This window comes from Tamandua tetradactyla, chromosome 13 (assembly GCF_023851605.1).
Source record: "Tamandua tetradactyla isolate mTamTet1 chromosome 13, mTamTet1.pri, whole genome shotgun sequence".
Lineage (NCBI taxonomy): Eukaryota > Metazoa > Chordata > Mammalia > Pilosa > Myrmecophagidae > Tamandua > Tamandua tetradactyla.
Window position 1 is genome coordinate 61,211,959 of NC_135339.1, and position 26,668 is coordinate 61,238,626.

Here is a 26,668-nt window from a genome sequence, read left to right on the forward strand (position 1 = left end):
TACTAATATCCAACAAGTTAGACTTCAAATGTAAAACAGTTAAAAGAGACAAAGAAGGGCACTATATACTAATAAAAGGAACAATTAAACAAGAAGACATAACAATCATAAATATTTATAGTAAGACTGACAAAGAAAAAAGGGAGAGGATACAAATAACAACAAAAAAATGGAAAGGAGCACATTGCTACTGACTACTGAAATAAAAATATCGTAAAAGAATATTATGAATGACTGTGTGCTAATAAATTAGATAACTTAGATGATGTGGACAAATTCTTAGAAACAAACTACCTACATTTATTCAAGAAGAAACAGAAGATCTCAACAAACCAATTACTAGTAAAGTGATTGAATCAGTAATCAAAAAATCTCCCAATAAAGAAAAGCCCAGGACCATACAGCTTTGCACAGGGGAATTGTACCAAACATTCCAAGAAGAATTAATTCCAGTGCTGCTCAAACCCTTCCAAAAAAAATTGAAGAGGAGGAAATTCTGCCTAATTCATTCTATGAGGCAAACACCACCCTCATAACTAAGCTAGATTAAGATAGTACAAGGAAGGAAAACTACAACCAACATCTTATTTATGGACAAAGAGGCAAACATCCTCAACACAATACTAGCAAGCTGAATCCAACAGCACATTAAAAAAACTATACACCATGAAAAGTGGGATTTATTCCTGGTGTTTGAGGATGGTTCAACATAAGAAAATCAATTAATGAAATACACAATATTAATGGAACAAAGGAAAAAAATGATCATTTCAATTGATGCAAAAAAGATATTTGTCAAAAAACAGTATCCCTTTTTAGAATTAATTTATTTTAGTATTTATTAATTGCTATTTTAGTCATATAGTGTTCAATCCATCCAACGGGTACAATCAATAGCTCTCAGTATAATCACAGAGTTGTGCATTCATCTCCACAATCAATTTTACAACATTTTCATTGCTCCAAAAAGAAAAAACCCATACCCTTTATAATCTTCCTATTATTGACACATAGCGTTGTTCTGGCACCTTTGTTACAACTGATGGAAGTATATTATAATATTACTGTTAACTATAGTTCATAGTTTACATTAGGTATTATTTTTCCATATACCACCCTATTGTTAACACCTTGTAATAGTGGCATACACTCATTCTAGTTCAAGGAAGTACATTCTTATATTTATAAAACAGCAACCTATCATGAAAAAAAAAACACTTAGAAAACTAGAAACAGAAGGAAACTTCCTCAACATGATAAAGGGCACATATGAAAAGACAACAGCTGACATCCTATTTAATGCTGAAAGACTGGAAGCTTTCCCTCTAAGATAGGAACAAGACAAGGATGTCCACTGTCACCACTGTTATTCAGTATTATGCTGGAAATTCTTGCCAGAACAATTAGAGAAGAAAAAGAAATGATTGGCATCCAAATTGTAAAGGAAGAAGTAAAACTTCCCCTATTTGCAGATGACTTGATCCTATATTACAAAAAATCCTGAAAATACACAATAAAGTTCCTAGAGCTGATAAATGGAGTCAGCAAGTAGCAAGGTACAAGATCAACACCCCAAAATTAGTAGCATTTCTATACACAAGCAATGAACAATCTGAAGAAGAAATCAAGTGAAAAAATCCTTTTACAATAGCAAATAAAAGAATCAAGTATCTAGGAATAAATTTAACCATGTATATATATGTAAAGTACTCATATGCAGAAAATTGTAAAGCAATGCTAGAAGAGATTAAAGAAGACCTAATAAATGGAAGGACACTCTGTGTTCATGAAAATGTCAATACTACACAAAGCAATTTATAAATGAAATATAACCTCAATCAAAATTCCAGCAACCTTTGCAGAAATGGAAAAGCTAAACATGAAATTTATATGGAAGGGTAAGGGGGCCCTGAATAGCTAAAGTCATCTTGAAAAAGAAGAATGAAATTGGAGAACTCACACTTCCTGATCTTAAAACTTAAAACAAATTAGAATAGCATGGTAGGGGGCAAGATGGTGGCATAGTGAGGTGTGGGATTTAGTTTGTCCTCCAGAGCAACTAGTAAATAGCCATGAATTGTACAGATCAACTCCGGGGGGAACATTAGTGACTGGGCACACAATGTACACCAGTTAGGGCCAGGTGGAACAGCTGAGACCCCACACAGAACTGTCAGTCCTCTAAGTCACAGACACCAGTGCCCCTGCCCCAAGAGCACAACAGTCTGGTTCCCCAAGGGAAAATGAAACAGACTTTACCAATAGCAAGGACATAGCTCAACCAAGCTCCAAATTGTGGAATTAATTAAAAATTCTGGCTACTGAAAACAGGCTCCCAGCACAGATAAACCTGCAATAAGCACTAGCAGAACTAAGAGTTTTTGCCCTGGCAGAGAGGGGGTGGGGCTGATGGAAAAAGAAACAAAACAAATCTTGGAGACTTTTTGAGTTGGACAGCACAAAATACTGGAAAAGGGCTGAATCCCAAGAAAAGGAGGCACATAGAGACTGGAGATCCATGAAGTCATGTGCCAACTCAAGTTCTTGATTGGTGAACCTGAGAGTGGGGGTCCAGCTTTGAAAAGTCTTTTTTTTCTTCTTTTTAAAAACTTCTTAACATCTCATGCGACTGAACTGCAGGCACTCTCAGGCTCCAGCACTGCCCCATCAAGGGTGGAACTAGGGGATGTCTGAGAGTCAAAGCAATTAGTCAGGTGAAAGGGGTTAATTCCCTAAGTGACTTGCCTTCCACAAGAAAAGAGAAGCAGGGAAAGTGGAATCCCTCCTTTAAGATTTCAGGCCTCAAGGACTGGAAAACAGAAGCAATGAAATCCCACCTACTATCTCAGCCTCTATCTCAACCATGCCCCTGGCAGGGAGAGTCTGATATAATTAAAGTACCACATCACTTTAGGCTGGTGGGAAGACACGGGCAGACAGGCACCACAAGCTGAGTAGGATAGGAGAAGCATAGGGTCTAGAGACTTCATAGGAAAGTCTAAAACTGCTGGGTCTCATCTTCAGGAAAAAGTGATGGGGCTACTCTCTCCTCCTGAAACATGGGCCTATCTGAGTGGGGTCTATAATATCTGAGGAGGCCTTCCTCAAAAGAAAAAAAAAAGGCTCCATATAGGCAGGGCAAGATACAGAAAAACAAGAACTGAAAAATTCTGATCAGTTAAGCAGAACCTATGCTAGAGGTCTAGATTAAGCTGAACTGAATGTCAAAGAACAGATAGAGAACAAAGTCATCCAGCAAGAAAACCCTAGATAAAAGAGTGAAAACAACTCCCAGAATAAACTAGTTAAGGAAATCAAATGCCTAGATGCCAGCAAAAAAATGAGTCATACTAGGAAAATTGAAGATATGGCCCAAAGGAACAAATCAACACTTCAGATGAGATACAGAAGTTGAAACAACTGATTCAGGATGTTCAAACAGACATGCAAAATCTTATTAAAAAATCAAATCAACAAGTTGATGGAGAATATAAAGAAGACATTGAGCAAACATAAAGAAGAACTTGAAAGTTTGAAAAAAACATATTGCAGAACTTATGGCAATGAAAATCACAATAGAAGAAATGAAAAAATAAACAATCAAAACAACAATAGATTTGAAGAGGGAGAAAAAAGGATTAGTGAACTAGAAGACTATACATTTGAAATCTGACATACAAAAGAAAATTTAGGGAAAAGAATGGAAAAATATGAGCAGGGTCTCAGGGAGTTGAATGATAACAGAAAGCACACAAATATCCATGTTGTTGGTGTACCATAAGGAGAAGAGAAGGGAAAAGGAGAAGAAAGAGGAAATAATCACTGAAAATTTCCAAGTTCCTAGGAAAGACATAAAATTACAGATTCAAGAAATGCAGCATACCCCAAACAGAATAGATACAAATGGACATACTACAAGACACTTACTAATCAGACTGTCAAATGTCAAAGACAGAGAGAATTTTAGAAGCAGCAAGAGAAAAGCAATCCATCACATGAAAGGGAAGCATGGTAAGACTTCTGGTAGATGTCTTAGCAGAAACCATGGAGGTGAGAAGGCAATGGTATGATATATTTGAGATTCTGAATGAGAAAAACTGCAAACAAGGAATTGTATACCCAGCAAAACTGTCCTTCAAAAATGAGGGAGACATTAAAATATTTTCAGATGAATAATCACTGAGAGAATTTGTGGCTAAGAAACTGGCTCTACAAGAAATACCAAGGGAGCACTGCAGGTAGATAGGAAAAGGTAGGAGAGAGAGATCTGGAGAATAGTGTAGAAATGAAGACTATCAGTAAAAGTAAAAAGAGAAAAACAATTAAATATGACATATAAAATCCAAAGCACAAAATGGTAGAAGAAAATACTATCTTTACAGTAATAACATTAAATTTTAATGGATAAAACTTCCCAATCAAAAGATAGATTGGCAGAATGGATTGAAAAACAAGACCCATCTATATGCTGTCTACAGGAAATTCACTTTAGACCCAAGAAAGATCATGGGTTGAAAGTGAAAGGTTGGGAAAAGACATTTCATTTAAACAATAACCAGAAAAGAGCAGGGGTAGCTATATTAATGTCTGACAAATTAGATTTCAACTATAAAACAATTAAAAGAGATAAATAAGGACACTGTATTGATAAAAGGAATAATTCAACAAGAAGACATAACAATCATAAATATTTATGCACCAAGCTAGAGTGCTCCAAAATACATGAGCCAAACACTGACAACACTTAAGGGAGAAGTAGACACCTCTGCTGTAATAGTTGGAGACTTCAATTCTCCACTCTCATCAATAGATAGAACATCTAGAGAGAGGATCAATAAGGAAACAGAGATTTTAAATAATACAATAAATGAACTACACTTAATAGACATTTATAGGACATCATATCCCACAACCGTAGGCTACACATTTTTCTCAAGTACTCCTGAATCATTCTCAAGGATAGATGATATGCTGGTTCTCAAAGCCAACCTTAATAAATTTTAAGAGATTGAAATCATACAAAACTCTTTCTCAGATCAGAATGGAATGAAGTTGGAAATTATTAACAGGCAGAGGGTCAGAAAATTCACAAACAACACACTCTTAAACAACCAGTGGGTGGAAGGAAGAAATTACAAGAGAAATCAGCAAATATATCTAGGCAAATGAAAACACAACAAATAAAAATTGGGGGGATGCAGCAAAGGCAGTGCTGAGAGAGAAATACATTGCCTTAAATACTTAATTTAAAAAAAAAAAGAAAGAGCAACAATCACGGAATTAACTAAAGAACTAGAGAAAGAACAGAAAACTAACCCCAAACAAACAAAAGAAAAGAAATGATAAAGATCAGAGCAGAAATCAATGAAATTGAGAATACGAAACAATTGAGAAAATCAACAAAACCAGAAATTGGTTAATTGGGAAAATAAATAAAATCGATGGACCATTGTCTGGGTTGACAAAAAAAAGAGAGAGAGAGAGAGAATGAGTGAGAAGATGCAAATAAATTAAATCAGAAATGGAAGAGGGGACATAACTACAGACCCTGCAAAAATAAAGGAGGTGATAAGTGGATACTGTGAACAACTATATGCTAATAAACTAGTCAATGTAGATGAAATGGACAACTTCCTAGAAAGGCATGAACAACCAATATTGACTCAAGAAGAAAGAGATGATCTCAACAAACCAATCAGAAGTAAAGAGATTAAATCAGTCACCAGGAAGCTCCCCAAAAAGACAAGTTCAGGACCAGATAGCTTCACATGTGAATTCTACCCAGCATTCAAGAAAGAATTAGTACCAATCTTAGCTTAAATTCTTCAAAAAACATTGAAGAGGAGGGAAAGCTACCTAACTCATTCTATCATGATTCCTATGGAATATTCTGACACGGGGCATCATCTGATTTCATAAGAGTAATCTTTGAAATTACTAATCCTAATACCAAAGCCAGACAAAGATGCTGCAAGGAGAGAAAATTACAGACAAATCTCTTTAGTGAATATAGATACAAAAATGCTCAAGAAAATACTTGCAAATCGAATCCAACAGCAAATTAAAAGAGTTATACACTATGTTCAAATGGGATTTATTCCAGGTATGCAAGCCTGGTTCAACACAAGAAAATCAATTAATGTAATGCACCCTATTAATAAGTCAAAGTGTAAAAACCACATAATCATCTCAATTGATGCAGAAAAGGCATGTGACAAAATTCAATACCCTTTCTTATTAAAACACTTCAAGGGATATTTAAACCTTCTGCTGAATGCCTCAAATGCAGGTATCATGATTCCTATGGAATATTCTGACACGGGGCATCATCTGATTTCATAAGAGTAATCTTTGAAATTACTAATCAGGTCCAAATTTTATACTAACTGGCAGTGGAAATAGTATCTAGCAGGTTTTGCTCAGACTAAAGGATTCATTGACCTGTCAAATTTGAAATGAGCAGAACCTTACCTAAAATCCTCTTTAAGTTTCATTGATCTTGTGTGATCTTTCACAAAAATATCAGATAACATACTTGTACCCACATTTTAAAGGTATTAGAGGTTCTATAGATGCAGTGATTGTCCCAGCTAACTCTATTATCCACCGTTTGTTGTGTTTTTATATTGTTCATTTGGGGAGTCAGGGGCAAAAAACAGGTGATGTAGCACTTGTGTTTGTAATAATTATAGCTTAAACTATCCAGTGAGTTTTAGTACTTAAAAGGGGACTTGAAGAACTACCCAGAGTTACTGAAGTTTCTTTCCATCTAATGAGACATTCTGGCAATTTTCTAGTTTTGTCTCTGGTTCAATAGAACTATTTCAAAATGGTATGTGACCACTTGATGCAGAATCTGAGTCTCTTTATAATAAATCCCTTTGCCAAATGCAGGAGTTGCAGACTTACTACTGGTAAGAGTGAAGTAAACAGTGAATAAAACTATCTCGATGTGGGGGCATTTTCTTGTAGTGGTTCAGTCTTGATTGAAGTGTCAGTGCAGGAATTGGACTCCTAGGAGGGTTATGATGTCTCCTGACAGGACCTGCCAACTACTTCTGGGCAATAATTTTGACTTTATTTGAGGTGGCAGGAAGAATGCCTGCTTTCTGAGCTATTCAGGAAAGTAGCTGAGTCAAGGAGAGGTTGGATGATTAAAAGAGACACAAAGGATTCTTGGTTAAACTGAAGACTTCATTTGGGAACCAAAACCTTAAATCATCTTTTGGACATTGAGCAATATATTTTCTCTGAGAAGTATGCATCTTTTCCAGCAATTTCTTGTTAGGTGTTATGTTTTTGAGGAATGAACTTAGATGAATATGTCGAAATGTTATTTAATGGAACACTGTACTAGAAATCTGAAGACTTGCAGCAGACTTAAAATTCCAATTTTTGTTACAAACTTTTAAAAATATTGTGAAATTATAAAAAATGTACATGAATCAAGTTTTTTGTTTGTTTGTTTGTTTTCACATGGGTAGGCACCAGGAGTTGAACCTGGGTCTCCAGCACGACAGGTGAAAACTCTGCCTGCTTGGCCACCATGGCTCACCCATGAATCAAGTTTTAACATACTGTATGATGGGTAGATGAGGCTGTCTATTGTAGCATTTCTTTCTTTGAATTCTCAGGCATGGTTTGGGTAGTACAGGAACTCTGTAACATTAACAAATACAATAAAAAGTAAGTATATGAGAAAAAAAAAAACAGCATGTTAATGGCACAAGGACAGGCATATAGACCAATGGAATAGAATTGAGAACTGAGAAATCAACCTTCACAATTATGGCCAACTGATTTTTGAGAAGGTGGCAAAGACCACTCTATAAGGAAGAATAGTCTCTTCAACAATATGATTGTCTCTTCCCTCTGTAGGGAAAACTGGATCTCCATTTGCGGGGGAAAAAAAAAAAAGGGAGGACTCTTACCTCAAATGATGTACAAAAATAAACTTAAAATGGATTTAAAAACCTTAATGTAAGAACTAGAACTATCAAACTCCTAGAAGAAAACATAGGGAAGCATCTTCAGGACCTTGTGTTAAGCCATGATTTTTTGGACTTTATACCCAAAGCACAAGAACAAAGGAAAAAAAGATAAATGGAACACCATCAAAATTTAAACGTTTTGTGCATCAAATGACTTTATCATTAAAGTCAAAGGACAACCTACATAATGAGAGAAAATATTTGGAAACCACATCTGATAAAGGTTTAATATCCAGAATTTCCAAAGAAATCCTTCAACTTAGCAACTAGAAGACAAACCAATTTAAAAATGGGCAAAAGACTTGAACAGAAATCTCTCCAAAGAAGGTATACACATGGTGAAAAGCACATAAAAAGATGTTCAACATGATTAGCCATTAGGGAAATGCAAATCAAACCACAACAAGATACCATTTCACATCCATTAGCGTGGCTGCTATTAAAAAAAGACGGGGGTGGGCCATGGTGGCTCAGCAGGCAAGAATGCTTGCCTGCCATGCCAGAGGACCTGGGTTCATTTCCCAGTGCCAGCCCATGTAAAAAAAAAAAAAAGATGGAAATCACCAAGTGTTGGAGAGAATGTGGAAAAATAGGACCATTCATTCATTGCTGATGACAATGTAAAATGGCGCAGCCACAGTAGAATACAGTTTGACAATTCCTCAAAAAGCTAAGTATAGAACTACAAATCGACCTGGCAATCCCACTACCAGGTATGTACCCCAAGGAACTGAAAGCAGGAACTCAGACATACACTTGCACACCAATGTTCCTAGTGTCATTATTCACAATTGCCAAAAGATGGAAGCAACCCAAGTTTCTATCAACCAATGAATGGATAAATAAAATGTAGTATATACATCATTGGATTATTATTTAGCCATAAAAAGGAATGAAGTCCTAATATATGTCAACATGAATGAACCTTGACGATATCGTGTTGAGTGAAATAAGTCAAAAGGACAACTATAGTATGATCTCACTGATTTGAATTAATTAGAATAAGCAAACTTATAGAGTCAGAATCCAGAATATAGGTTACCAGGGGATGGGGTAAAGATAGGTGAATGGCACATTAAGGTTTAAAATGTACAAGGTTCCTATTTGGAATGATGGAAATGTTTTGCTAATTGGATGATGGCAATGGTAGCACAACACTGTGAATGCAATTAATGGCATGGAGATATATATCTGAATATGATCAAAAGGGGAAATGTTAGGTTGTGTATATAATAACAATAAATTTTTTTTTAAATCCATGGAAGGAAACTACACAAATGGTGAACCCTAAGTTAAACTATTGACTTCAATTAATAGTGCAATTTTCAAACTGTGCTGTCATTATTTGTAACAAATGCTTAACCCCAATGCAAGATGTTATGGTGGGGTGGTATTTGGGAATCCTGTATTTTATGTGTGATTATTCTGTAAGTCCACAACTTCTCTAACAAAGAAAAAAAAGAAGGAAGGAATGAATTAGTTCATATTTAGTCCTGGGGAAACTAAGGAGGAATTTGGTTTCGGAGACTGTGGAAAAGCTGAGATCAGAACAAAAGGCACAGCAAAAATGGAGCAATGGTAAGCCATTAAGATGTGGGAATTATCTTTAAGTATTTGCAGATGTATCATGTATAAGATTTCCTCACCTTGTTCTGAAAAGTTTCACAGACCATGACCAAGATAAGTGGGTAGAGGTTGTTCCAGGGAGGTAGATTTTGGCTAAATACAGAGAAGAACTTTCCAATAACAGTAGCTGTCTGATAATAGAATAAGCAGCTGGGGAATAAAGTCACTGGAATTATTCAAGTGGAGTTAAATATTAATCTGCCAGAGACATAGTAGAAGTAAATACCCTCTATAATGGTAAAAGAGTCAACCAGAGTCTTATCATTCATATAGCACTGGGAAAAGAGGGACTTTGCAGAGATGGAAAGGTATTAAATATGGCCTTCACACTCTTTTCTTTTTAAATACCAGCGAGATTGTACTTCCTAAAGAAGTTGAGTTTAGTAAGTTTCTGCTTGAAACTTCTTCAAATAAATCAGAGTGCAAGGGCAAAGAGTATTAAGGGTAATCATTAAACAACTACAGTAGTTTCCTGGTATTAACTAATAAAAGGATGTGTTTGTTTCTGATTATAAAAATAATGCATGGTTATTATAGAAATGTTGGAGACTCTAAGGAAGTGGGAAGAAAATTAAATCCATCAATAATTGTTTCACCATAATAAAGTCCTATTAAAATTTTTGTTATAATTCCTTCCATTTTCCCTTTAAAAAAATCTGTCCAAAAGAGTACAACATGAAAAGAAGCCTCTTCCTCACCTATACCTGCAGTCCTGTTCTCTAGAGGGTTTCATTTTTAATTATTTTGATGGTCACCTCTGTATCTGCAAATAATGTTTATATCTGTATTTCTTAAGCTATCATTTTAAAAATAGATTTATTTCTGTCCTCTAAGAAAGGCATTAGCTCGTTAACCCTACCCTCTAGCTTCCCTTTCCTTCCGTTTTTTCCCTAAAAATTATATATGACTATTTTCAGTTCTTCTGTTGATTACCTTTACACTTAAAAATAACCAGTCATCAATTTTAGACGTACATCTTCAGTGCTTTGATGCTTAGATGTTATTTAATATGGAGGCATTAGTACCTACAGTTTCTTGAATTCCTTTGCGGGAGAACAGCCTCAAATATAACTTTCAGAAAGGATAACAGTAAGTAAAATTCAAGTCATTTCTCTCTGAAAAAGTTTATCTGAATATAGAATGCTAGGTTCAAAACATTTTTTTCTTGAAAACCTCTGAAGATGTCGCTACATTATTCCCCAGCATCCTCTGCTATTGATGAGAATTCTCATTCCTAGTTATCCTCTCTGGGAAGCTTCTAAGCTCTTTATTCTAATGTTCTAAAATTTCATGTGAGTCTGTGTAGATGGGTCTTTTTTCATTCAGTGGGCTCTGCACTTTCAACCTAAAGACTCAAGTCTATATCTCTGAAAAATTAACATACAGTAACCCTTTCATTTCCTTTCCTTCAGTTTTGAAATTCTTTCTTTCCAGAACTTCTTTTAGATGGATGTTGGACCCCTGAACTGATCTTTCTCAATTCCTCTTCTTCTGTTTCTATTTCTTTTTCTTTTTCCCCCCTATATTCTGAAGATTTCCCCATTTTTTTCTTCCAGTATTCCTAGAAGATTTTGGCAATCATGGGTTTAATTTCCAAAAAATTTTCTTAATTTCTGAATATTCATTTTTTTAAATGACACCCTGTTAATGGATGCAATATATCTTTTCAAATTTCACTTAGGACATTAATTTGAAAATAATTTAAAATATCTTCTGTTCACTTAATAATTTCTATCTATTTCATCCCAGGACCTGTTGCCCATTATCTTGGTTGTCTTCTTTGGTAGTATTGGTTTTTCTCAACTCTGGGGATACTGGATAAAGGTGGTGAGTTCTGAGCCTGATGTGCTCAAATGAACAATTCCTGAGACACCAGGTTTTCAAAGAGCAACCCATGTGGAGCAAAGAGATCAGATGACCTATCAGTCTAAAAATCTGCCTCCCAAACTGCAATAACTCTGATAGTTTTATCATATCAAAAGATGGGAAGGTTATAGCATAATGAGCACAATAACTCTAGAAGGTGTAATTAGTGGGGATCTAATTACTGAGCATGCACAGGTTGATTACGTGCTTAGTCACAGAACACATTTAAGAAAATGGTGGACTTAATATGATGATGAGCATGATTTTTAGTATTACAATGAGATATAGGTCACTTATAGGTTAAAGTCTAAGCTACAGCACATGTCAGACAGGTCCGTTTTGGTTAGGCTATCAAGATAACTTTGGAATTGGGGTGGGTTAGTTTTAGGTTGACCTAAGACCCTTCATTAATAAACATTAGGGGCTGTCTTAGTGATCATAAGACTCTAAAGTTGAAAAACTGGATGAAATAGGTACAAGTGAAGGTCAGTCACAGGTTTTTTCAATCACAAGGGCACAGGATAAATGCTATACAATTGTTATCAGAGATCAAGGCAGCTGAATTTCAGTTCAGAGATTTCAGGTATTTCCCTATGTCTATCTAATATACCAGAAAGTAAAGAAGGAATATCTATATAACGATTCACTAATCATAATCACTCCTTAAATCCTAACTTCTTGGTTACACTGGTGATTATTAGTGTTCAGTTTGTATTTGTAAATAAAGAACTAAGCTAATTAACATAGGTAGCTGGAGTAGGTTCCTTTGTCATTATATAAGTTGACTTTCCCAGGAGGCCTCTCCCTGGTGGAGACTGCTATAAACCCCAAGAATTGGACCAGCATGTGGATTTATTGGCTTCCCCCGAAGCTGGAGCCTGGACTCCTTCTCTACCCCAAATTTGTACCCAAATCAAGGTGAATATACTTTGGGGCACCAATTCCACACTCCCCATCTTGCCTTCCTCAGGAAAAGCATTCAATCTCTTTTGAGAATAGTTTCTTCTGTTTCAGCGTGGGTTGGGGATGGAGGAGATAAATACAGTTGAAAATGGATTTGCCATGATAGAGTGGAGGAAGAAGGAAAAGAGGTGACCAACACAGAACTTCAATTACAATTCTGATTTCTGTCTCATTTCCCAGTGTTACGCCTTGCCGAGGCTGGCTACACAAGAACAGATTTGTATCAGTTAAGACTCTCTCACCTGCAAATAATACTTGTTAGCTTAAACAATAAGGAATCTGTTATCTTTTGAACAAGAAGTCTAGAGGTAATGCAGCTCCAGGATTCATTAATTCAGTAGCTTGACAACATCAACAAGCAGCTAGTTATTCTCATCTTTCTTCTGATAATCTTGGCATATCAAACCGGTTACCAAGCTAGCACATGACTGCAGAATGTCTGCAGAAGCTCCAGTTATCATACCCTCAAGTCAGTGTTCAGAGGCCAAGTGCCCCTATACTTCACTTTTAAAACCAGCTTTATTGAGGAATAATCAATATACCATAAAACTCATCTGTTTAAAGTGTACAATTCATTGGATTTTGGTATATTTCCAGAATTGTGTGACCATCACTACTAATTTCAGAACATTTTCATCACTCTAAAAAGAAACTTTATATCCATTAAGCAGTCACTTCCCATTTCCTTAGAATAGATTCCTATAAGTAGAATTACTATGTCAATATATATGAACAGTTGAAGGCATCTGAAACATAATGGGAAAATTTTATAGTCTGAGATTTTTGCCAACTTATATTCTTATGAAAAGTGTATTAAAGCATATACTTCTGTACCTTTGTCGGCATTGGGTATCATATTTCTATCTTTGCCAATTTTTTTTTTTTTTTGAGGGGGTTGCATAGTCCGGGAATCAAACCTAGGTCTCCTGCATGGAAGGTGAGCATTCTACCACTGAACCACCTGTGCACGCTATTTTTGCTAATTTTTTTTTTTTTGCTAATTTTGTATGCAAAATGGCATCTCATTGTTTTACTTTACATTACTATCTGTGACTAATGCAATTGATTTTTTTCATAAGTATATTTCTTCATTTGTGAATTGCCCATTTATACCACTTGCTTATTTTTAAAAATGGAAGCATTAGTATATTTAACTTTTAATCATTTGAATGAGTAATTCAGAGATGTTTTTAAACTTCAAAAGGTACAAACAGATATACAATATTCTAGCCCCTCATTCGTTTCTCAGTTGGCAACCATTGATACCAATCCTTATGTATTCTTCCAGAGGTAATCCATATATGTATGTATTTTTTTTATACAAGTTAGTGTTCTATGTACAATCCTTTGTGACTTGGAGGGCCTTCCATTTTAGCACAAAAAGATCTGCTTTTTTTCTTTTTAATGACTACTTGAGGTTCTATTATTTGTGTGTGCCATAATTTATGTGCCCATGATAGAAATTTTTCTAATCTTTTGTCATCATAGGTAACTCTGCAATAAATAGCTTTGTACATGTGAGTGTGTCTGTAGGATAAATTCCTAGAAATGAAATAATCGGGTTAAGGTTTTGTGGATGCAAAATTTTTTATAAATAGTGCAAATTGCTCTTAGTCTCGCCAAATTTTTATTATCAAACTTTTTGATATTTGATAATCAGTTAAGTATAGAAAATGGTATGTCATTATAATTTTAAATTGCAGTTCCTCATTATGAGTGAGGTGAAGATCTCATACGTTTGAGTTATTTGTGTTTCTTTTTCTTTAAATTATCTATTTATAGACTATGCCCATTTTTTCCCCATTAGATTGTTAGTCCTTTTTTTTTAAAAAAAATTTGCTTTGTAAGGAGTTCTTTAAGAAAATTGGTAAGCCTGTGGCATATACCAATACAATATATTTAAGCCTGTGGCAGGGCCTCCTCCTTTTCCTTGGACTGGAGGGTAATTTACTGGTTAGTATTTTCTTTACTTCATCCTCAAGGCTGCGGGGGATGTGTTCTAGTACCAGTTGTTTCTCTATTTTGCTTCTTAATTTTCTTTAAACATACTTGACCGTTTCAAAAGCTATTATGATTTTCCAAAGACCAAAGTCTGGTATGAGGGAAACAAAATACAGTGTATTATATACTTGAGAAAAATGCATTCCCCTTATTAATATGTCTTTGATTCTACTCCTTGTTAAATAATAGCACTGGCCCTATTTGTTAAATCTGCATTCATCTCTCTTTCTGGCTGGTTTTCTTTACAAAGGGTCCCTATATCTCTGTCTAAGTCATTCTGAATGAATGACTCTTACAGGAATGATTAGAGGCAGATGGATGGAAACAGGAAGGAAAGGGGGTCGAGGAGATGATTTACGATAAAGATCTTCATTTTGGGAACTAGGATGCTGATGGAGGTCTTCAGTGGAGGTAGTAATTTTCCCTCCTCTTGGGAAAGGTTGGTCCTTTAGAACAGTACAATGTGTTTCAGGTTTCATGAATTCATAGAACAAATACTGGCTGGCTTGGAATCATTCTCAGGTCACACAGTCTCAGTCTCCTGGAACATCAGTTGCAAAGACCATATGCAGTCAAGGTTGAGGACAGACTTCCGGAGAAGATGGCGGCTTAGTAAGATGTGCGGATCTTAGTTTCTTCTCCAGGACAGCTACTAGGGGAGTAGAAACGATACAGAACAGCTCCCAAAGCCACAACAGAGAAAAAAAAGACAGCGTACCCCATCCTGGAATGGCTGGCTGGCTGAGAGAAGCCGCTCGGGTGAGATCACCAAGACGCGCGGGCTTCACTGGGCGGGGCGGTAAGTGGCCGGAGTCACTCCCTTCCCCCTTCCCGGGCCGGCTGGGAGAATTGGAGAGGCGGTCCCCTGAAACCGTGGCGGCTGGCGCCCACACCACACGTGGCCCCCCGGACCAACTGAGAGAATTGGATCGGAAATCCCCAGGCCGCGGAGAATGGTGACAGGTGGGGGACGCCCCTTCCAAACCCGTGACTCCCCAGGAACATGCACTCTCCCGGGCGGGCCGCTGCCGCTGGCGCCCTCCCGCCACGCTTGTCGCCCAGGGCCGACTAGGAAATTTGGACGGGCGCTTTCCCGGGCTGCGGCGGCCAGCAACCCTCCCCGCGTTCGGACCCCGGGCCAGCTCGCACTCTTCCAAGCCGCTTCGGCTAGCGAACCTCCCAGACGGCGAGAGTTTTCCAAAGTTAAAGGTCCCACAGCACCTTTTACTGGTGGGACCCGCAGACAAATGTGTGCCACGAGCGCCACCTACTGGGCAGGATAAGAAAAACAGAACCCAGAGATTTCACAGAAAAATCTTCCAAACTTTTGGATCCAATACCCAGGGAAATCTGTCTAAATGCGCAGACGCCAACAGAAGATAACGGATCACGCTCAAATAATTGAAAACATGGCCCAGTCAAAGGAACAAACCAATAGTTCAAATGAGATACAGGAGCTGAGACAACTAATGCTGAATATACGAACAGAAATGGAAAACCTCTTCAAAAACGAAATCGATAAATTGAGGGAGGACATGAAGAAGACATGGGCTGAACATAAAGAAGAAATAGAAAAACTGAAAAAACAAATCACAGAACTTATGGAAGTGAAGGACAAAGTAGAAAAGATAGAAAAAACAATGGATACCTACAATGATAGATTCAAAGAGACAGAAGATAGAATTAGTGATTCGGAGGATGGAACATCTGAATTCCAAAAACAAACAGAAACTATCAGGAAAAGAATGGAAAAATTTGAACAGGGTATCAGGGAACTCAAGGACAATATGAAGCACACAAATATACGTGTCGTGGGTGTCCCAGAAGGAGAAGAGAAGGGAAAAGGAGGAGAAAACTAATGGAAGAAATTTTCAATGAAAATTTCCCAACTCTTATGAAAGACCTAAAATTACAGATCCAAGAAGTGCAGCGCACCCCAAAGAGATTAGACCCAAATAGGCATTCTCCAAGACACTTACTAGTTAGAATGTCAGAGGTCAAAGAGAAAGAGAGGATCTTGAAAGCAGCAAGAGAAAAACAATCCATCACATATAAGGGAAACCCAATAAGACTATGTGTAGATTTCTCAGCAGAAACCAGGGAGGCTAGAAGACAGTGGGATGATATATTTAAATTACTAAAAGAGAAAAACTGCCAACCAAGACTCCTATATCCAGCAAAATTGTCCTTCAAAAGTGAGGGAGAAATTAAAACATTCTCAGACAAAAAGTCACTGAGAGAATTTGTGACCAAGAGACCAGCTCTGCAAGAAATACTAAAGGGAGCACTAGAGTCAGAACCAAAAAGACAGAAGAGAGAGGTATGGAGAAGAGTGTAGAAAGAAGGAAAGTCAGATATGATATATATAATACAAAAGGCAAAATGGTAGAGGAAAATATTATCCAAACAGTAATAACACTAAATGTTAATGGACTGAATTCCCCAATCAAAAGACATAGACTGGCAGAATGGATTAAAAAACAGGATCCTTCTATATGCTGTCTACAGCAAACACATCTTAGACCCAAAGATAAACATAGGTTGAAAGTGAAAGGTTGGGAAAAGATATTTCATGCAAATAACAACCAGAAAATAGCAGGAGTGGCTATACTAATATCCAACAAGTTAGACTTCAAATGTAAAACAGTTAAAAGAGACAAAGAAGGACACTATATACTAATAAAAGGAACAATTAAACAAGAAGACATAACAATCATAAATATTTACGCACCGAACCAGAATGCCCCAAAATACGTGAGGAATACACTGCAAACACTGAAAAGGGAAATAGACACAAATACCATAATAGTTGGAGACTTCAATTCCCCACTCTCACCAATGGACAGAACATCTAGACAGAGGATCAATAAAGAAATAGAGAATCTGAATATTAGTATAAAGGAGCTAGACTTAACAGACATTTATAGGACATTAAATCCCACAACAGCAGGATACACCTTTTTCTCAAGTGCTCATGGATCATTCTCAAAGATAGACCATATGCTGGGTCACAAAGCAAGTCTTAACAAATTTAAAAAGATTGAAATCATACACAACACTTTCTCGGATCATAAAGGAATGAAGTTGGAAATCAATAATAGGCGGAATGCCAGAAAATTCACAAATACGTGGAGGCTCAACAACACACTCTTAAACAACGAGTGGGTCAAAGAAGAAATTGCAAGAGAAATTAGTAAATACCTTGAGGCAAATGAAAATGAAAACACAACATATCAAAACTTATGGGATGCAGCAAAGGCAGTGCTAAGAGGGAAATTTATTGCCCTAAATGCCTATATCAGAAAAGAAGAAAAGGCAAAAATGCAGGAAATAACTGTTCACTTGGAAGAACTGAAGAAAGAACAGCAAACTAATCCCAAAGCAAGCAAAAGGAAAGAAATAACAAAGATCAGAGCAGAAATAAATGAAATTGAAAACATGAAAACAATAGAGAAAATCAATAAGACCAGAAGTTGGTTCTATGAGAAAATCAATAAGATTGATGGGCCCTTATCAAGATTGACGAAAAGAAGAAGAGAGAGGATGCAAATAAATAAGATCAGAAATGGAAGAGGAGACATAACTACTGACCTCACAGAAATAAAGGAGGTAATAACAGGATACTATGAACAACTTTACGCTAATAAATACAGCAATTTAGATGAAATGGATGGGTTCCTGGAAAGACATGAACAACCAAGTTTGACTCAAGAAGACATAGATGACCTCAACAAACCAATCACAAGTAAAGAAATTGAATTAGTCATTCAAAAGCTTCCTAAAAAGAAAAGTCCAGGACCAGATGGCTTCACATGTGAATTCTACCAAACGTTCCAGAAAGAATTAGTACCAATTCTCCTCAAACTCTTCAAAAAAATCGAAGTGGAGGGAAAGCTACCTAATTCATTCTATGAAGCCAACATCACCCTCATACCAAAACCAGGCAAAGATATTACAAAAAAAAGAAAACTACAGACCAATCTCTCTAATGAATATAGATGCAAAAATCCTCAACAAAATTCTAGCAAATTGAATCCAGCAACATATTAAAAGAATTATACATCATGACCAAGTAGGATTCATCTCAGGTATGCAAGGATGGTTCAACATAAGAAAATCAATTAATGTAATACACCATATCAACAAATCAAAGCAGAAAAATCACATGATCATCTCAATTGATGCAGAGAAGGCATTCGACAAGATTCAACATCCTTTCCTGTTGAAAACACTTCAAAAGATAGGAATACAAGGGAACTTCCTTAAAATGATAGAGGGAATATATGAAAAACCCACAGCTAATATCATCCTCAATGGGGAAAAATTGAAAACTTTCCCCCTAAGATCAGGAACAAGACAAGGATGTCCACTATCACCACTATTATTCAACATTGTGTTGGAGGTTCTAGCCAGAGCAATTAGACAAGAAAAAGAAATACAAGGCATCAAAATTGGAAAGGAAGAAGTAAAACTATCACTGTTTGCAGACGATATGATACTATACGTCGAAAACCCGGAAAAATCCACAACAAAACTACTAGAGCTAATAAATGAGTACAGCAAAGTAGCAGGTTACAAGATCAACATTCAAAAATCTGTAGCATTTCTATACACTAGTAATGAACAAGCTGAGGGGGAAATCAAGAAACGAATCCCATTTACAATTGCAACTAAAAGAATAAAATACCTAGGAATAAATTTAACTAAAGAGACAAAAAACCTATATAAAGAAAACTACAAAAAACTGTTAAAAGAAATCACAGAAGACCTAAATAGATGGAAGGGCATACTGTGTTCATGGATTGGAAGACTAAATATAGTTAAGATGTCAATCCTACCTAAATTGATTTACAGATTCAATGCAATACCAATCAAAATCCCAACAACGTATTTTTCAGAAATAGAAAAACCAAAAAGCAAATTTATCTGGAAGGGCAGGGTGCCCCGAATTGCTAAAAACATCTTGAGGGAAAAAAACGAAGCTGGAGGTCTCGCGCTGCCTGACTTTAAGGCATATTATGAAGCCACAGTGGTCAAAACAGCATGGTATTGGCATAAAGATAGATATATTGACCAATGGAATCGAATAGAGTGCTCAGATATAGACCCTCTCATCTATGGACATTTGATCTTTGATAAGGCAGTCAAGCCAACTCACCTGGGACAGAACAGTCTCTTCAATAAATGGTGCCTAGAGAACTGGATATCCATATGCAAAAGAATGAAAGAAGACCCATCTCTCACACCCTATACAAAAGTTAACTCAAAATGGATCAAAGATCTAAACATTAGGTCTAAGACCATAAAACAGTTAGAGGAAAATGTTGGGAGATATCTTATGGATCTTACAACTGGAGGCGGTTTTATGGACCTTAAACCTAAAGCAAGAACACTGAAGAAGGAAATAAATAAATGGGAGCTCCTCAAAATTAAACACTTTTGTGCATCAGAGAACTTCGTCAAGAAAGTAGAAAGACAGCCTACACAATGGGAGACAATATTTGGAAATGAGATATCAGATAAAGGTCTAGTATCCAGAATTTAAAAAGAGATTGTTCATCTCAACAACAAAAAGACAGCCAACCCAATTACAAAATGGGAAAAAGACTTGAACAGACACCTCTCAGAAGAGGAAATACAAATGGCCAAAAGGCACATGAAGAGATGCTCAATGTCCCTGGCCATTAGAGAAATGCAAATCAAAACCACAATGAGATATCATCTCACACCCACCAGAATGGCCATTATCAACAAAACAGAAAATGACAAGTACTGGAGAGGATGCGGAGAAAGAGGCACACTTATCCACTGTTGGTGGGAATATCAAATGGTGCAACCACTGTGGAAGGCAGTTTGGTGGTTCCTCAAAAAGCTGAATATAGAATTGCCATACGACCCAGCAATACCATTGCTGGGTATCTACTCAAAGGACTTAAGGGCAAAGACACAAACGGACATTTGCACACCAATGTTTATAGCAGCGTTATTTACAATTGCAAAGAGATGGAAACAGCCGAAATCTCCTTCAACAGAAGAGTGGCTAAACAAACTGTGGTATATACATACGATGGAATACTATGCAGCCTTAAGACAGACTAAACTTATGAAGCATATAATAACATGGATGGACCTAGAGAACATTATGCTGAGTGAGTCTAGCCAAAAACTAAAGGACAAATACTGTATGGTCCCACTGATGTGAACAGACATTCGAGAATAAATTTGGAATATGTCATTGGTAACAGAGTCCAGCAGGAGGTAGAAACAGGGTAAGATAATGGGCAATTGGATTTGAAGGGATACAGACGGTGTAACAGGACTAGATACAAAAACTCAAAAATGGACAGCACAATAATACCTAATTGTAAAGTAATCATGTTAAAACACTGAATGAAGCTGCATCTGAGCTATAGGGTTTTTTTTGTTGTTGTTTGTTTGTTTGTTTTGTTTTTGTCTGTCTGGTTGTTTGTTTGTCTTTTTTTTTTACTATTATTATTACTTTTATTTTTTTTCTCTATATTAGCATTCTATATCTTTTTCTGTTGTGTTTCTAGTCCTTCTAAACCGATGCAAATGTACTAAGAAATGATGATCATGCATCTATGTGAGGATGTTAAGAATTACTGATTGCATATGTAGAATGGTATGATTTCTAAATGTTGGGTTAATTTCTTTTTTTCCGTTAATTAAAAAAAAAAAAAGAGAAGGGGTAATTGGAGCTGAAGGGATACAGACTGTACAACGGTACTGGATATAAAAACTCAGAAATGGACAGCACAATACTACCCAATTGTAATGCAATTATGTTAAAACACTGAATGAAGCTGCATGTGAGGTATAGGTTTTTTTTTTCTTTCTATTATTGTTTTAATTCTTATTCTGTTGTCTTTTTATTTCTTTTTCTAAATCGATGCAAATGTACTAAGAAATGATGAATATGCAACTATGTGATGTTATTAAGAATTACTGATTGTGCATGTAGAATGGAATGATTTCTAATTGTTTTGTTACTTCTTTTTTTAATTAATAAAACAAAAACTGTAAAAAAAAAAAAAAAAGGTTGAGGACAATGACCAAGAGAAGAGAATACTGCCACTGCAGTTGCAGTGGGGATTCCACTTTAAGCCTGTATTGATTTTTAAGCTGCATAACAAATTAGCTCCAAATTTACCAGCTTTAAAAAATAAATATTTTTATCTCCTCACAGTATCTATGGTTTAGATATTTGGGAGCAGTTTTTCTGGATCAGGAGCCCTCACGAGTTAGAGTTGATATGCTAGCTAGAGTTGATATGCTAGCTGGGGGAACCAGTCTTCTAAAGGCTTAATTTTGAGGCTGGAGGATCCACGGCTAAGATGGTTCACTCGCGTGGCATTGGTAAGAGACCTTAGTTGTTTTTCAGTGGCTGTTGGCATACAGTCTCAATTCCTCACTAAGTGGATATCTCTATAGGGCTAGTCAAGTATCCTCATGACAAAACTCATAGCTGTCCACAAAGTGAGCAATCCAAGAGAGAGGACAAGGGGTAAACCATAATGCTTTTTATGGCCTAGTCTTAGAAATCGTACAATGTCACTTCTGCCATATTCTATGTAGTAGAATTGAGTCTCTAAGTCCAGCTCATACTCAAAAAGGTGAAAAACTAAGCTCTACCTTTTGAAGGGAGAAGTGGCAAAGAATTTGTGGACCTATTTTTAAACCATCACACTCAGTATTCCTCAAAAACACTTAGGGCATACCTTGAGCCTTAATCTATTGTTTGAACTATATATATATCTATTCATTCCACATGTATTTATTGAATGTGTCATCTGAACCTCTGTATGTCATTTTTACTGTCTATGACTGGGGATCATTCTGTTTTAAGAGAATGGTAGAGATTGATTTCCTCCTAACAATGATCTTATTCTCTTCTCAGGTGCTCGTTGGATTTCTTCTTATTTTAGCAGTCATAGAGTTGGCCCTTGTACTCGCAGAATACTCTGGAAAAGCCACAGCTCCTCCCATTAGATATACTAATCCAAGCCTCTATCTGGGCACATGGGTAAGACCTATCACCATTTTCCTGTCCCGTTTATTTTCTACTTATTCTTTTGGTATGAAATTCCATCCAAATTCATCTAAAGAATTTTAGAAGTAGAAGGGACCATCTAGTATCACCTTCTCACTTTATAGATTAAGAATCTGAAGCCTAAGAAAGGTTAAGTGACTTGCCCAATGTATATAGTTAATTGATGGCAGAGCTGGGTCTAAAATACAGTCTTCCAATTCTTGATCTATTGTTCTTTCTACTATACCCTGATATTCCCTTATCCCTTTCAAGGGAGCTAATAGTGAGGCAAAGTTTGTTTAGAGTAGAATGAAACTGAACAGTATACAGTTTAGCTTTTCATTTTATCAGCCCTACTTTATATAGGAACTTTCCCCTGGGTATTAGCTGTAACCATTAATGTATCCTCATATCTTGCCATCTAAAGATCGTAGATGAGATCTAAGATTCTTGATGTAAAACAATTTTTAAATGCTGTAAATATTATTTTCTGATTGATTGACTGGTGACCCTAATCAATGGATTACTGAGTCTAGAATTGTTTTTGTAAACCTGATATCAGAAACTGAAATCTCTAAGGCATGATTTTCTAAGGGCTACACAGTGTTAACAAAAAACTGAAATTAATTGCCATCATTTAAAAGAAGAAGATGCCACATAAAATCTGAATTTACAAGTTTTCATGAAAAATCAGAACATCTAACAACCATGGAGCAACGATCAGCTGCTCTCTTCAGACCAATTGTATACTTAGCACAGATTCTACCCGGCCTGCTTCACTCAGTAACATTACCTGACTGGCCCTTGTAGTCATTATGTTGGCTACTACGTTATAGACCAAACAAGGAAGTGCCAGAACTAGCTCACAAGAAGCTGATTGTGTACATCTCTTCCTAACCCTGCATTCAGTTACATTACAGTGGAGTTTGGAATCTGCGGCAGCGGGAGTATTTATATCGTGAAATTGGCAAATGCTACAGATTACAGCTTTCTCAAAGAGCCAGTTTACTAGCCACCGTTAGTAAACTGTGGTGGAAATCAACCAGCATTTAATTATCTATAGTTAAGTGAGGTGATACAAGGCAAGGTTTTCATTTGTAATTGCTCAGTCTAATATTAGAAAACCAAGCTACACAGACATTGCGTCTAGCCATCAGAATCTGCCTCCCCCACCTGTCTAGCTCCTGACATTCATTTCCTTGGGTCTTGAAAAGCTTTTCTGGTTCCCAAAGTGATTCCATTAAAATGCAAATCGAGATCCTTTCTTGGCTTTCTTCGCTAACTCCCCACCTGTGTATGGTGAATAGAGACAGGGTGGGGAAAGGGATCCCAGGAAGAGCACTGAGGCACTGAAAGGGAAAGACGGGTGGTATCAGAGAGGAATCTACAATTTGGCATTTGTGTGCTTTGTGACTGACCTTATTCGTTACAACGATCTTCTTCTTGAGACCCCATTCATTCCCATGTCGTTTAATATCCTTCTCACATCCCAGCTTTTGTTAGTTACAGTATTGTTCAAAACTTCGTGTGAATTTCTCCCCAGCTTCTGGTTTTGCTGCTCCAACACAGCAGGCAGTGGTGTGTGCAGAAGAATTCTTGGTTCCTATCCATATTCTGGATTCTTTCAATACTCTGTGGCACTTTCCAGTTTCAGACTCTGATCCGGACACTATTACAGGTGAGGAGAAGGGAGAGGGTGACAGGAGAAACTACTGCTGGGCAACTTCTAAGTCTGAGGAAATGGTATGAGGCAAATTGAGCTCCAGGGTGGATTTGTATTGAGGGTATTTGATGACAGGCTTTAATCACAAGCATTGATATACATATATATATATATATTTTTTTTTAATTTGAATAAAAGGCTCATTTTCTCTCTTTTTTTTTTCTTCCATAGGGCAACGATTCTAATTTGGCCTACTCCTGTCTGTTCTTCATCTCCTATGCATTACAGATTCTAAACCTCATCCTTGCAGCATTTTCAGAAAAAAATGCCCCATTAAATGTGAGACTCTTAATTTTCCCTCCTAATATATTGTTTAATTCGAAGGTGACAAATATAACTTTGAGATGTCTAGGACTCATGAAAGAGGCCCTACAAGCCTCGGAATAAGGTAGTAAAGACCATTTTATGACATAAGGAAACAGAAGGTGACTAAAGTATTGAAACATTGACTTTTTTGTTCGCCTCCTAACCTTCAGCAAAGGCAATTAATGTATCTATGCCAGCAAATCTGATTATCACTCCACTAATGACCTTAGGGTCTCCAAATAAGCATATGTTGACCAACTGGTTTCAATAGCATATCTAGTTTCTAAGCACAACTTCATTAACCAGCAAACTCAGTTTCGTATTTTAGAGTCCTACAGAGTTCCCACTTCCAATTTATTTACTTTCTGATTTTTTTGTGTGTCTTGCAGAATCCATCAACCACGGCTTCATTTCTGAGTAGAATTACATTTAGTTGGTATGACAGGTAGGAAATGCCTGGAGTACGGGTTTTCTGTATCCCTACCCCCTCATTCTTCTGAAAGTGATGGAAAGCTTCATTTTCAAAAATACCATCGGTGGCCTCTATTTCACCTCAACTTAGTCAGAATCAGACAATGTTAGAACATAGAGGCCATTTAGTTCAGTCACGTTGTTGGGCAGACTGGGATGGTGGGGGAGGGGAATGAAGATGGATTTGCTTTTGGTAGTCTGAGGGTTCCACAGGAGAAAAAGAAGGAGGCAGCAGGATGGGAAAAGGGAAGTTTGTAAACAGGCAGTGTGGCACAGATTTGGAGGAGAAGAGATGAAATAGCTGGTCCAGGCTACCAGAAGATCTGGAAGAAGGGTCCATGGCCTTTTGTGGAACCATGGACCCCTTAGACAGGCTGGTGAAGCCTACAGATCCTTTTTCAGAGTAATGTTTTAAATGCATAACATAAGAGATACAGGATTATAAATGAAAACGACTATATTAACATATTGTTATCAAATTTTTTTTTAAGTTTGTGAGATAGTAATACATGTGCTTCTTTATAAATGCATCACTTAACAAGACTTAGTGGTAGGACTAATAATAACCATTGTTTCAAAGTCGTGATGGACATAAAAGAGCCATGAAAGCATCTGTGATTTGTCCTGGTAATTTAGGTGCAGGTACTTCTTTTACAACTGGAATTGGTTGCCTACACCCATATTGGAAAGAAAGGTTGAATTTCAGTTAGAAATTATTGAAAATAAAGATGTAATTTATTTTCCAATCAGGTGCTCAAACCCCAGATTAAGAAGCCCTGATCTAGAGAGACAGTGTGCAGGTGGCTCAGGTCTGCTCAATTTCTTAAGGCCATTGTGGAGGCCCCCCTTGGCAATGCCAAAACAGCAGAGAGGCAGCCAATATTTGAGAAGGAAGGAAGGGGAGGTGGGGGCGGTGATGCTCTTTTGGCTCTGAATTTGGTAGCACCTTGCCTCTTCTTTTTCCCCTTGCCTTTTACCCCTTCTGTTGCCTCCACCTACTTCCTTTTCTCCTGTCGCAAATTCAAAGGGACAGGCGATGGGGGTAGTGGGGCGAGATAGAAGTCCTATGCCTCTTGTTTCTCCATTCCAGAACTGGGAGGTAGGTTCTGATAGAGGCAGCAATGAGATAGGCCTCTGACCTAGCCTGTCGGGTCCCAACCTGTGGGTCATGCTTGTTCCAGCGTTGTTCTGAAAGGTTACAAGAGAGCTCTGACTCTCGAAGACATCTGGGATGTGGATGAAGCCATTAAAACCGATGCGCTGGTCAGCAAGTTTGAAACGTATATGGCAGGAGAGCTGCAGAAGGCCAGGCGGGCACTCCAGAGACGGCGACAGAAGAACTCCCAGCGGAACCGAGAAGCCAACCTGCATGGCTTGAACAAGAACCAGAGTCCAAGCCAAGATGTCCTTGTCCTGGTAAACTTTCCCACGAATACCTGTGTAAATGTGTTTATATGTTTCAGACAAAAGAGCATTGGGATCGTGACCATGTCCTTACAATTTTATAGCACTTTATTCTTCTCAGAACATTTTATACTATTATTAGTATTGGCAATATTAATACTACCTTAGGGTACATGAGATACATTGTACTATTCTCTCTCCTTTTGGGTATATCTGAAATTTCCCATAATAAAATGTTTTAAAAAATAAAAAGAAAGAGTACTTTAG

At 37.0% G+C, this 26,668-nt stretch overlaps 1 protein-coding gene across 1 annotated transcript in view; it reads left to right on the forward strand.

Annotated features, from left to right (window-relative positions):
- The window catches only part of ABCC2 (ATP binding cassette subfamily C member 2), a 111,554-nt gene that overhangs the window by 16,231 nt on the left and 68,655 nt on the right, over positions 1-26,668 (forward strand). The window contains exons 3-7 of the mRNA XM_077125723.1: positions 22,366-22,491; positions 24,041-24,175; positions 24,392-24,499; positions 24,916-24,971; positions 26,179-26,413. Of these exons, the coding sequence (XP_076981838.1) occupies positions 22,366-22,491; positions 24,041-24,175; positions 24,392-24,499; positions 24,916-24,971; positions 26,179-26,413 (660 nt within the window). The remainder of the gene's footprint in view (positions 1-22,365; positions 22,492-24,040; positions 24,176-24,391; positions 24,500-24,915; positions 24,972-26,178; positions 26,414-26,668) is intronic.